The following is a 12,769-nucleotide window of genomic DNA, read 5'->3' as shown; positions in this document are numbered from 1 at the left end:
AATATAGTATCTACCTAAATAATTTTACATCTGTACCAAAATAGTTTTTAAACTTTTCCCAAAAACTTCACAAGTTGAAACTAGGACGGAATATTAATTATATTTCAAAGAAACTTTCAATCTTTACTAGTTTCCTTTAATTCTGTGAATTTAGTGAAATAGTTGGATCCTAACTAGAATGTTACCTGGGAACGATTCCAAACTTCGAGACGAACAATTTCATCAAATTAATGAAGTAAGTCTGCGAAGAGCTCGCTAATTTGTTACAATCAACTTTTATTTCACACAGAAACTTACAAAGGGAGATAATATTCCAATTTCATCAGCAACTGTTACACAACTAGAATTAAAAAGTAAAGTTAAATGTGAACATTGTTTCAATGGAAATTAGAGAATGGATTAATCTCGCGCCGGCACAGTTGACGCAATGATAGGATACATTATTTGGTAAATATAACATAAAATGTTGCATTAAAACCCCTTTCATCCACTTAAATAACCCATTCATTTTATGGTACAAGCTGATAAACGAGCAGACCACCCCTAAAACCAGAGGCGTTACAAGTCCGTTGCCAGCCTTTTGAGGCTAACCCTCAAAAGGCTGGCTGAATTTAAGGGTTGTTGGAGAAACGGGGATTGAAAAGATTAGGAAGGGGGATAATAGGGCCTTCGGTAACCTCACTCCCACAACGATACATAACGCAAGCGTTTTCTGTGAGGCCATAGTATCACTCCGGTCGAGCCGGCCCATTCGTGCCGAAGCATGGCTCTACCACACTAAATTGCTATTATAATTGGCTATTATGGCTTGGCTATTATAATTGTTCTGCGTATAGTACGATATAAATCTAACACAACGATCACAACAGCGATACGAGCAAAAACCTCAACGCGGGGAAGTCTAAAAAATATAAGTTATGTCACCTTAACCTCAAAATCAGCAGCTGAACATCTAAGCCACAGAAATCCATTATTTACTTAGGAACACATATAAAATTACATGATTGCAGCACTCACACACCCACCTACTCGTACACGGAAGCGAGCTCATACAAAATACATGTGTAATAGAATTTTGTGGAAAAAATCTACCATCCGATATCGTTACACACATGATATATATAGAGGGTCCCAATTTCTGTCCGGATTTCAATATTTCCAATGAATACGTTAGTAGGTAGGTCTCAGTGCTCGCAGGAGTCAGCTGAGAGCCACCTACTGCTGATATTATCGCGACCTCCACAAACTATGTACGAGTAGGTACTTTATTGCAAGATGAAGATATTAAAAAGTTATATCAAGTGGGTTATATTTTGTCTTATATTGGGTGACAGTTAAAAAATCTCGAAATCTAACAGGCTAGTTCAAGTACTTTCGGGTATGCTCGAAAACTATCGAGCTAGCTTGAACACATTTGGGCTTGAAAACTTTCGGGCATGCTCGAAACCTATCAGTCCTACTCGAAAACTTTCGGGTTTGCTGGAAAATGATTGAGCCTGCTCTAAAACTATCGAGCCTTAACCAACTAGCTTACCATCAATAAAGACAGATCATACTGTTTAATTGTTGATAAAACACGATTAAATGCCATCTAACTCTGTAATTGTTTGCTTTCGGAAATTCTGACCTTTGTTGCTTTAGGGATGAACGCAAAATAATTTAATAACACCATTTGGTTTATGCATTAAACAGAACTTTAGCGTTAACTACCATAATTTATCAAATGGCGAACGTAAGAGACTTCTTGTTATATTTAAATTATTTCTTACATTACATTCATTATCACTTTATAATTAGTTCCTATTTTTATCAGTACTAGTTCAATAGCAAATAGTTCGTTTATATTTATAAATGTATTGTAACCTGTAGACGTACACAGCATATTGTAATATCGTTGCTCAAATAACTAAAACAATAACAAAGTTCGCAAAATAGTTACTTTATTTCAGTATCTTCCTCAACTCCACATTACTTACGTCTACGACTACCAAGTCTCGTTACATAACATCGTCCAGGTAACTTTGAGATTCAATAAAAAAAAAACTTGGAAACCTTTTACTTCCAGCTATAGCCCCAAAAAAATCTATTCGTCCTAAGCAATACTTACAGGCACATTTGCTGAAGCACCACCATTTCTCTAGCCGCAGATTTACGTGAAAAAAGTTAATTTATCCATAATCTCGGGGCTGAGAGGGCTGAGGCATCTCGGCTTCGCTCCGTCTCCGGCGGGCGGCGGCGGCGTCTGACCTCAAATAAATCATTTCAGTTTTCATCTAAGTTGGACAATAAAACACCGCGCTATCGCTACATATCGCTGAGTGCGGTCATGGCTGGTCATTTCAGATTGTTTCCACAGATTAAGAGATAGATTGTACTTGGAATTATTATGATGGAAAGATAAATTACGACGCGACGCCGCGCTGCAAGCGATTATGGCACTTGTGAGTTCCGGGGCTAAATGGAGCTGAAGGAAGTTTAGCATTTTAGAGAAGTAACTTTGAACTAATTCAATATCAAGTATTGCTACTCGCACGTATCTTTTATAACGACAGAATAAAGCAATACTGAACGAATCAATTGCTCATATTTTTCCATGAAAGCGACACTTAACCTACCATTAAGAAAAGCAATAAATAACGTCGATGGCGCTCGTAACTCATCGCACTGAACAAACTCATTGAATGTGGAACTCGAGCAAATACAGAGAGTTCACAGACAATATATTTACAAACAACTTATCCACCAATTCCGGATAGACTTTTATCGCCTAAACGATATCAATTTGTCACCAAAAGTGTACTCTCCCTACTAAAATAGAACACAATCCCAGATAACTCAACGAACATCCAATAGCATTCAATTTTAAAAACCTCCGACACACAACCCTTCCCCTTAACCCCTACAACATAAAGCTCAAATTCACTTGACAAAACTGCAGAAATAAATTTGGCAATTGCGTTCTTAGGAATTTGTGTGAACAAATGTGACTTTAACGTTTTGGTAATAAGGTTGAAAATGTTTGTGGGGTTTGAGCACCGAAAAATGTGAAGTGCTCGTTATTCCTAGGCGGTGAGCAGTGAAGGGTCCTAGATACACCCAGTTTGGACGGCGGCCAGGGTCGGGGATCCCGTGGAGATGCCAGTGGCAGAGTTACGAGTCACTCCGGGAGGAGTGTCGCTATATTTGATGGTCATTTCGGCAAACAATGTCGTAATAGAGGGAGCGCCCTCTCTGATTGTATTGGATGTAGAAGTTATGTGACGGCTGTACTCTGCGCTACATGTAGCTAATAGAAACGTCTGGAATTGTCGAGGGTCTGGCTGAATGTGTATTTGATACAGATTACTGGCTATATACATGTCTTAATTTAATGTATCAGTTGTTTTCTAAAATACTGTAATCAAGTTTAATGTATAAAGGCTAATACTTGGTATTGCTTACAAAATGCGACATGTCTTTGGATTCACAACAGTACTTGAGTTTCTAATATTATCATTATAATAGGATACAAACTTCTAGCGACCAGACATTGGTAAAGTATCATACAAATCAGTTCAACTAAATACTACCCATTGCTTGATAACAAAACACTATCAGTTAGGTACCTACTACACAAATGTTATAAAAACTAAAAACCCAAGTATACTAGTCCGGAGCTGCGGATTACCTAGTGGGTTCACCGGGGCTCCGGGAGTAGGAACGAAGTGGTTTCTAGTCAGTAAGTTGAGTCAGTCTGACACTCCTTCTTGCCTCACCCAACGCGAGAGAAGGCACTGGATGATTTCCTCCATTTAAAAAAAAGCAATACATAGTACGAACATCACAAACATCGTTTCTTTCACAACGACGATGTGAAATACTTGCGACTTAACAAGCTGCTTCACAACTTAAAAAACTTTAACTTGAAACATCAACTTGCAGGATTTATTAACATTTTTCTCTGTCGTTTGAGAAATATTCTCGGAATCACATTTTTTCGTCGAGACAAGCAGATTGTGTGAGCTGTGAACAATTTTTCATTTTATGTTTAAAAAATATTATGTTTCAGTATTTTTGTGTAGTAACTAAGAAGTATTTGATTTGTGTGTAGTGATTCATTACTAATTCGAAGAGATTTTGTATTGGAATTATTTAAGGAACCTGTATTTATAAATATTTTTTGCTATAACATAGTATTTTATGGACCTCAAATGACTCTGGAGAAACTTAATGAAATTATACTCTTACCTCTTACTCTTCCCAACTGGGTATCGAACCTAGATTCTTAGTATCTTCTCAACCGTTATTGATATATGTCTGAAATGAATAACTCAGATTCTATCGATTAAGATCGATTATTGGTAGAACTCCAATGAACGACTTAATGTTAAAAATCGATCCTTATCGAGAGATTTTGAATCGAGCTAGGTTATAAATTTCGATTGATAATAATATAATCAATCATTACTTAATCAGCATCCCATTAGGTAAGCGTCCACAGGCCCGCATTGTACGCATTCCGTATAACGTCATCAGCACGCATCGCATGTAGGCATTGCTGATCGTGCGATCAAATCAGTGGACGCAGTTGTATGAGTTTCTATACAAGACAAACTAAAATCCGTTGCATGCAATGCGTGCGATGCGTACGATGCGGGCCTGTGGACGGGTACCTTTAGATACCATAAAACAATCACAGACTACATAATAGTTAATTTGACCACTCTCCACCGTTGCTATGGCAACGCGTCCACCATAAACAGCAAGTATAAGTTGAAGTAAGACAATACGCAGCGGGTATTATCGTTTCTTTGTTTATTTAAACTAACACCATTCAAGAGTGAACCCATTTTAATGGACTTCTCAATTTGAGAATATTTTGAGAAGCGACCGGAAATTAAAATGGTCATTAATCACGCTTTGCTCGTGGTTTGTGAACAATCATTTTGCTGAAACTGAAATTGTAAGGGCCTTAGAGTACCTCTCCACTTTGTTTTGTTTTAGAAGAATATTACAAAGTTTCACTTTAATTATTTATCATTTCTGTAGACCTGGGCGTGAGAATTTCATCGTCATTATCAGTCTATAAGTGCCCCCTGCTGACCAGAGGCCTCTTCGCACACGGATAAGGCTTCAGCATTAATCACCACGCTTGCTCAATATGGGCTAGCGATTTTAAACTTATAATTAGAAATTATTTCAGGTTTCCTCCCGTTGTTTTCCTTCACCGTTTATGAATGGTGTCTAAATAATCTTAGAAAGTACGTGTAATTTGGAAAAAGTCACATTGGTAATTACACTAAGGAATTTACTAAGCTTCTTAAAATATATATCACTCACTAGCTTTTTATTAGAAAGCTCTTAAATCACTCTCTCTATTAAAACAAACCGCATCAAAATCCATCACATTAAAGATCTAAGCATACATACGGACAAACAGCAGAAAGCGACTTAGTTTCATACAATGTAGTGATGATTAGCAATATGCTGTAAGTCCAATGTTTGATATCTCGGGTCGTTCCCTAAAGACATGAGGAAATGTGGAAACTAACCCATATTTCAAGGTTAAACATTGGGTGAGTATTTAACAAGGCACAATTAATTAAGACTGATAACTCTTGAGGGAATGGACCCTAAACTGGTCAGTGGTTAAACTATCTGGCGAACACATACGGGTGGATATTGCTTGTATGTTTGTATGTCAATGATATATAATAAACATCTTTATCAACCACTCCTCAACAATGTGTTTTCTTCGCAAAAAGAGTTTGCTATAATCTCCATGCCTGGCAGACAGGTTGGAGATCGTAGGTTAAAGGATTCAGATTTATTACAGAGCGTTGCTGCCTATGGTCCCTTATTTAATTATGGTATAAGCTGAAAAACAAACAGATGGATTACCTGATGGTAAGCAATCGCCTCCGCCCATGGACACCCAAAACACCAGAGGCGTTGCCAGCCTTGTGAGAGTTAGGAATTGGGTTTTTGGGGAATCGGGAATTGATTGGGAAGGGGGGTAATTGGGCCGCCGGTAACCTCACTCACAAAACGCAAGCGTTGTTTCACGTCGATTTTCTTTGGGGTCCCTATCAAAATGTGTATTCCTTTAAATGATACAGATAGAGGAGAGATTTCCCACCACCTCTGCTGTCACCAATAGAATATAAAAAGGTACTCTCGATATTTACGAGGTGTTCACAATAGCGCACTGCCGCGGTACTGTGACGCGGAGTGACGTCATAAACTGACACACGCTAGTGACACTAAACGTCACTTTAGTGCCAGATTAGTGGTTTACGATGGCAGCAGACCCCGCAGCAGTCTCGCAGTCGTTCAGACAAACTGTAAAACTTGTGCAGCTCTCGTACAATTGGAACAGAAACTGGGACAATCCTCTTTGTCTTATTCTTTTAACGACAATTTTTATAATGTGCTTCTAACTGTATATCTTTCTGTTGACATAAAATTATCTAAATCTGTTGACATAATATTATAAATGCGAATGTTTGTGAGTTTGTGTGTTTGTGTATATGTATGTTACGCGTGAAAATAGCTGAAGGAATCGGAATGAAATTTGGAACAGGGGTAGATTACGGTCTGAAAAATACACAGGACACTTTTTATCGCTCCAGGCCACGGGCGAAGCTGCTTATAGAAACTAGTGTAATTATATAGTGCCTTATAATGACGACACGACAGGGTAAAATATAAGTGAGATTACTAACTGAGATTAGGCAGCAACTCTCTCTGATCTCTCTCTGATTTTGCCAGCCCCCTCCCTTGTCGATGCAGCCCATAGTGTCGGAGTGGCCATCAGTGGTCTATTATGGGATGTTAATGTGATATAATTAGTACTCGTATACAATTTAATTTTCACGGCAATTAACCCCATCCATTTATTTATGCCGGAACGATTTATTTCGCTATTGAATGAATGTGGACGCTGTTGTGTATAGCCGCGGTTTGGCTGGCCGCTGAAAAATTACTCTTTTCCCTATTTATATTTGTCAAACTTTGTAAATAACGAAATAGTGGATTTGTAAGAAAACATTTAGTAGTTATACTTTTTTATTATCTTAAGTAGGGATTACTTATTATGTAATTACGACTTAAAAGTTTTAAGTCTCTAAGCAGCTTTACTTAGAAATGTAATCAGATATTTTCGTCAGGAATTCTTGGAACAGAAACAACAGGCGTCGGTAACTAATGAATTTATTTACATATTCACATATAATTAGATCTGCAACATGAAATAAGTACAATATACAATATCTCTTAACTCCTAGTACAAATATTTAGCTTTATTAACTTTCTATCACAACATTCAGTTTCCTTACGTAATGTTTGCACTGCGCGCGGTTTGTCCCTTTCACTCTAACGGCTTTATACATGTGAGTGAGCGAGAGAGGAAGTTTTCTGTAATATTTAATATTACCTGTAATATTCGTTATTGTATGGACTGTTTTTTATTCTTAATTGAGTATTATTTGTCACGGAGACCTCATACACATTATTAGGCTGCACGCCTTATTCATGTAATTGTTCGACTAGTTTCAAGCCACGACGGGGGCTCATAAATCCTCGAACAGTTACGTGAGTAAGTCGTATTGCCTAATTCATTTAGTATGCCCCACGATCATTATACAAAAATGATACCTACGTATTTATATAATCAATGGCTGTTTAATTAAGCTCACGTTTGTACATTATATATTAACAATAATTATTATTCTTACCGTACGTATGTGTGTCATAAGTCTATCATGCCATCCTCTAACACTGGGAGATTATTTACAGTTCATCGCACATTAATATTGCTCTTTGGCTATTTATTTCTCTAACTAAAAACCTGGACCATTATTTAAAGAAAGGTTTCAAGAGTACCCCCTTGCCTTACTTAGGTTGAACCTAAAATCTACCTAACTTTTGACTTATGAAAGTAAACAGAGGAGTAGATACCCCATTGTTTTTTTTTAGTACTAATTTGCGATGAACTGTACGCGAAGGCATGGTGTTACACCACGAAGTTTCTGTATCAAAAACATTCATTCATACATTATCACACAATTACCACTAAAGGGGGGTTTCTATTCGATTCCTCGTTCACAGCCGCGCGCAGTGCTTTATTAGCGAGTTTAATTGAGAATGTGCGCGGGCGCCGGCGTCGCACGCGCCGATCATAACGTGTGCAGTAACACGGCGCATGTGCACCACCACGTCAACGCTACACTGTATGACACTGCACCTGGAACAAAAGAAGCTGTTAGAGACAATACTTTAATGTTTTAGTTCATAAAACTGTAATATTTGTGGTGGGTAATAAACGAAATTATTTAGAGATTTACATTTAACCAGAAACCTAGAATACATAGAAAATTTAGGTAACCAGATATTATACTGAATGTTCTTCAAAATTACCCTTGAACACATGAGCAGCTTGTGCAAACTTTTTGTTATCTAAATCCCATTAGATATTTATTGTTCCAAATGAAAATGAATACAAACAAGGCATAGTTTTCATCTAATTCTTCTAAAATAGTGACTAAAATGAGTGCTGTTTACCTGAAGAATCCTCCCCAGTAACTGAGGCAGGATGAGGAGCGTCCTCCCTGATGAGGATGGGGTCTCCCTTCCGAGCGTAGATGTCGTATATGGTGGCCACGCAGCTCAGGGAGAACTGACCAGAGGGCGGAGGGACCAATGTATACCTGTAGAGGTCCCAAAAGAGAAAGAAACATGATGTTAGATACATTCTTCTGTTGGGTCTTTAATCACCACTTCAAGGTGCCTTATTCTTCTTTAATTGATTTAAAAATTTATTACAAAACAATACAATTGGGAATTGATTAATAGGTACGTAGATTGTAATCTGTGTCTAGTTAGATGTCTAAAATCAAGCAGTAATAGCGTTTGTACGAGTATCGTAGTCAGAAAATCCAATAATATTATAGTGTCCAAGTAATACACTTTGTAGATTCTGATATTTAAAAGCCCTGTCCCAATTCTACCAAAAAGCATTATACATTTTCACCTGAGAGAAAATGCTGACCTACATTATCCAGCGACGCTACACTCTTCTTAATAAAAGTAATACCTTAAAACTTCTTTATCTTCCTTCTCGGGCTGTTTCTCATAGCTTCCGTAGTAGGTGTCCTGGTAGGCTCGGCCTAAACTTGAGCTGGTGTACGTCAGACCCATCTTGTAATGCTCTGCCTCCAGGATCGAGATCTCCAGTCTGCTGAAGGCTCCTCGTTCCTTGAAGTCCAGGTCTGATGTCTTCCATGATACTGTTTCTGCTATCTGTTTGGAGAAGGGGTTTTTTTAATCTTAGTTATAGAATATGGTAGAGGATTTCATATAATACTATAGGTTAATAATTGCACTTAGTGGAACAATCAGCCATATCATCGCTTACCACCAAATATAAGAAAATATCCTACGATATATAGGTACATGTTTATGTATAACCTTGAAAAGATCTTTAGAAAAACCCGGTGTTATCTCATTTCTTAAAATTGTTTCGTACAAAAAATACAGTGAACAACTAAAATCCCGCCAGCTAAATGTTTGCCAAAAAAATCCTTTCATTCTGTGAAGCGATTTTTACTTTCTTTTAAAGCTATAAATGAAATACACTTTTATTTTAAAAAGTTCCAACTCTTACAAAACAAAATTTCTATAAATAACCAAACCTTTAATGGTTGGAAAAAGACTTAAGGATTTCTGAAAGCCATAAAATATTTATGGAACAAAAAATAAATAACGGAAAAACATTTTGCAAACATTAAACTTTTCAGTTATTAAGTACTCGTATATTCAACATTTTGGATTATATTGTTTCAGAAAATTATTACTGCATTGTAAATTGTAAGTGCAATAGAGTGTAGATAAACTGAATTGTCAGCAAAACAACAGTAGCCGAACAAAGAGCTGACTGCACGTCCCTATAACTCTTTAAAATAACTTGGAAGCCGGTTGTGGTGCAGCAACTGTGCAACTTAAAGCGCACGGTGCACGGTGGCGTAAATAGGTATCTCTCAGTACTTTTTCCACGTAGCAACTTTTATTTTTGTTTCAGCTCGTTGGAAGTTCTAAAACTATTTAGCGTAGCCCGAGCGTCGCAGCTCCGAGGTTTCGGAGACCACTTTAAAGCCAGGCTTTACGGCTTAGAGGAGTTACTGCGGACCGCGTGAAGCCTCCTTGAAGGGTGGCTTAGTACGTGTCAGTTATTACGCCGTTCGTGCGATGTGCGATGAATTAGTGGCCGACGTTGGTGTAACAGTTTGTAAGTTGAAGGGTCATTAATCTCACAAACTAGTGGTGACGATCATTTGGGAGGGGACGCGCAAAAATACTTGGTTTGAAGGAGGTTGTAGTGGTCTAATTTTACGGTAGAATTTGTAGCTACGATGTTTTTGGATTGCCCGAAAGATGTTATCTCAAATATCAGCTTGTATTTTTCCGGTAGAGCCACATGCGTGACCAATAATATAATTGAGGCAATTATTCTTCAAGCAACAGCTTTACTGAATATTTCAGTATTCAAATAATTATTTCCAGAAACTCCATTAATGAACAGATTAATGAGTGAGTAAGAATTACACCTGCAATGCACGAGTAGAAATATTTAAAGAAATAAATGATTTCGCGAGAACCCTCCACAAGTCTGATGTTGTATTTTATGGAGATTTTATTGCCGCCAGGATTCCTGGGATTTACAAACATAATTACTTCATTCTCGAAGTGGAACATTTTATAATGTGCCCGTCTTTTATGTTTTAACGGAGAACATAAAGAATGTTGTAATATTAAAGAAAATCTTGGTTTTTAATGTGTAACTCGAGAGTTTACATTTTGTTCAAATAAAAATGTGTTCTGAAACTAATTAAATTTAGGTCGATTTTAATTAACGTTTTATGATTATTTGTGGCCGAAATTTTATTACAGCCATGTACATGTTCGTCTCAAACAAATAATTTTGTTTTTATATTAAAACAACACATTAAACATGTGTTGGACATACATTTTATTGTATCCTTTGTTGTTTTTCTCTCGAAATCACTAAAAGGACAGCAATGTATTTGTTACTCCTCTGATGCTGTAATAACTTCATATGATACGATTGTTCATTTAGCCAATTATTATTAAACAATAAAATAGATTTTCTCCCTTAAATTGACAATAATCATAAAACCAGGGTACACACCAACCTAAGCCTGTTTCGAACCAAGAAGTCAGCACCAGCATCCTCCGACTGATGAATAAGAATCCATGAATAATGCTCTATTGTTTTTCTTCCATTTTGAATAAAAATACTCTCGGGGGCCTTCCCTCGCTCGTCTTACTAAGAGATTTTTTTAATATCCGAAATATGAAGGGTTGGCCGATGGAGGATACTAATGAAATACCGACGTTGTTTACACAGCTTCATCGTTTTTCTTGGACACTCGCTGCTTCGAATATCAATGTAGATGAGATAAACTCTTATACTTGGAAAGTACGTTACACATTTGAGAAGCGGGTGAGTGCTATAGTATAGTACTTAGTGATTTGTTCAGTTGTGACAAGGAATCTAGGAATGTTGTGTGAATGTCACATTTAATAACTTTAGAAATTGTCTTTTACTTTTTTATATAATATGTCGTACTAGCAATTTTTAGACCTAAATTTGGTTTTAATTAAATTCCAATTGTATCCACAACACATTACAACAAATACTACAACGAATTTATGAGTCTATATTTTGATACGTATACAATCCTTGTCGTCATCCTCATATTTTATTAAAATGTATAACTATCTTATATCTATAGACTATATAATTGAGAAATATTATTTCACTTACTTTATGGTCATCTAGTATCCACGTGATGTTGGGAGCTGGGTAGGCCTCGTCCACCGAGCAGTTTGCGCGCAGCACGTCGCCGCGCGCGTAGCTCCCGCGGGAGATGGACAGGTGGGGGGCTCTGAACGGCGGATCTACGACAAACATGACGAGATTTATATACCGTTTTCACACAACCAGCCCTAAACTATTGCTCAACTAAGAGCGTGTGCTTAAACTAACCCCTTACTTTAAGCATACTATTTGCTGTGCCCGACAGGGTCCATAATTGATTCTATGTTTAACATACCAACTGTTTTTATGTACAAATTATGGCATGCAATAAAGTATTGAGTATACTTGTACTGATAAATGTGAGAATCAAAATGTCATTAAGGGTCACCTATTATAGTTTAAAAGGGTTCCTTAAATAATAGAGTGGTTGGTTAAAACAGTCATTAGGTATACAATATTATAGCTTCAATCAAGTTAATCATAAATGACATCTTTGATACAAAGGAGCCCTTTAATTATCAATGTCCAACAGATAATTGTCTCGAAACAACCGAGAATGCTTTATTGCGTGGCAACATGGCCCCGTGGACATCACCTGGGTGTCTCCTAGCAATCACAAGTACTTATTGTAACAACTAAAATAGATCGATCAGGAAGCTATCGGCCACACTCCAATAAACAATTATGGAAGTTGTTCGAGCCAAGTTTTCCTCGAGATATTAATATTCCCGAGCCTACGGACGCCGGCAGAATAACTAGTTCTGGGAAAATGTTCCGATTGACTAATTTAAGAAAATTGATAACGGCTTTTATGGTTTGTTGGGACATTCTCTTCGACGAAGTAATAATCTGTGTAACGGCGACATTGTACTTGGAAACAATGAACAAACTTAGCTTTTAGAAAAAAATCTAGGCTTTATATTTGAAAATGGATCTTATTTTTTTATATTT

The 12,769-nt window shown here is 37.1% G+C and overlaps 1 protein-coding gene across 1 annotated transcript in view; it reads right to left on the bottom strand.

The window, feature by feature from the left end:
• Positions 1 to 7,175: 7,175 nt before the first annotated feature.
• The window catches only part of LOC118280687 (uncharacterized), a 49,751-nt gene continuing 44,157 nt past the window's right edge, over positions 7,176 to 12,769 (bottom strand). Inside the window, exons 4-7 of the mRNA XM_050699513.1 lie at positions 11,825 to 11,958; positions 9,074 to 9,279; positions 8,542 to 8,687; positions 7,176 to 8,224 (exon numbers count right to left, since the gene is read on the bottom strand). Of these exons, the coding sequence (XP_050555470.1) occupies positions 8,157 to 8,224; positions 8,542 to 8,687; positions 9,074 to 9,279; positions 11,825 to 11,958 (554 nt within the window). The 3' untranslated portion in view covers positions 7,176 to 8,156. The remainder of the gene's footprint in view (positions 8,225 to 8,541; positions 8,688 to 9,073; positions 9,280 to 11,824; positions 11,959 to 12,769) is intronic.

The sequence above is a fragment of the Spodoptera frugiperda genome, chromosome 16, assembly GCF_023101765.2.
Source record: "Spodoptera frugiperda isolate SF20-4 chromosome 16, AGI-APGP_CSIRO_Sfru_2.0, whole genome shotgun sequence".
Taxonomy (NCBI): Eukaryota; Metazoa; Arthropoda; class Insecta; order Lepidoptera; family Noctuidae; genus Spodoptera; species Spodoptera frugiperda.
Note: the sequence above shows the minus strand (reverse complement) of the source record. Positions and strands in the feature narration are given on the sequence as shown.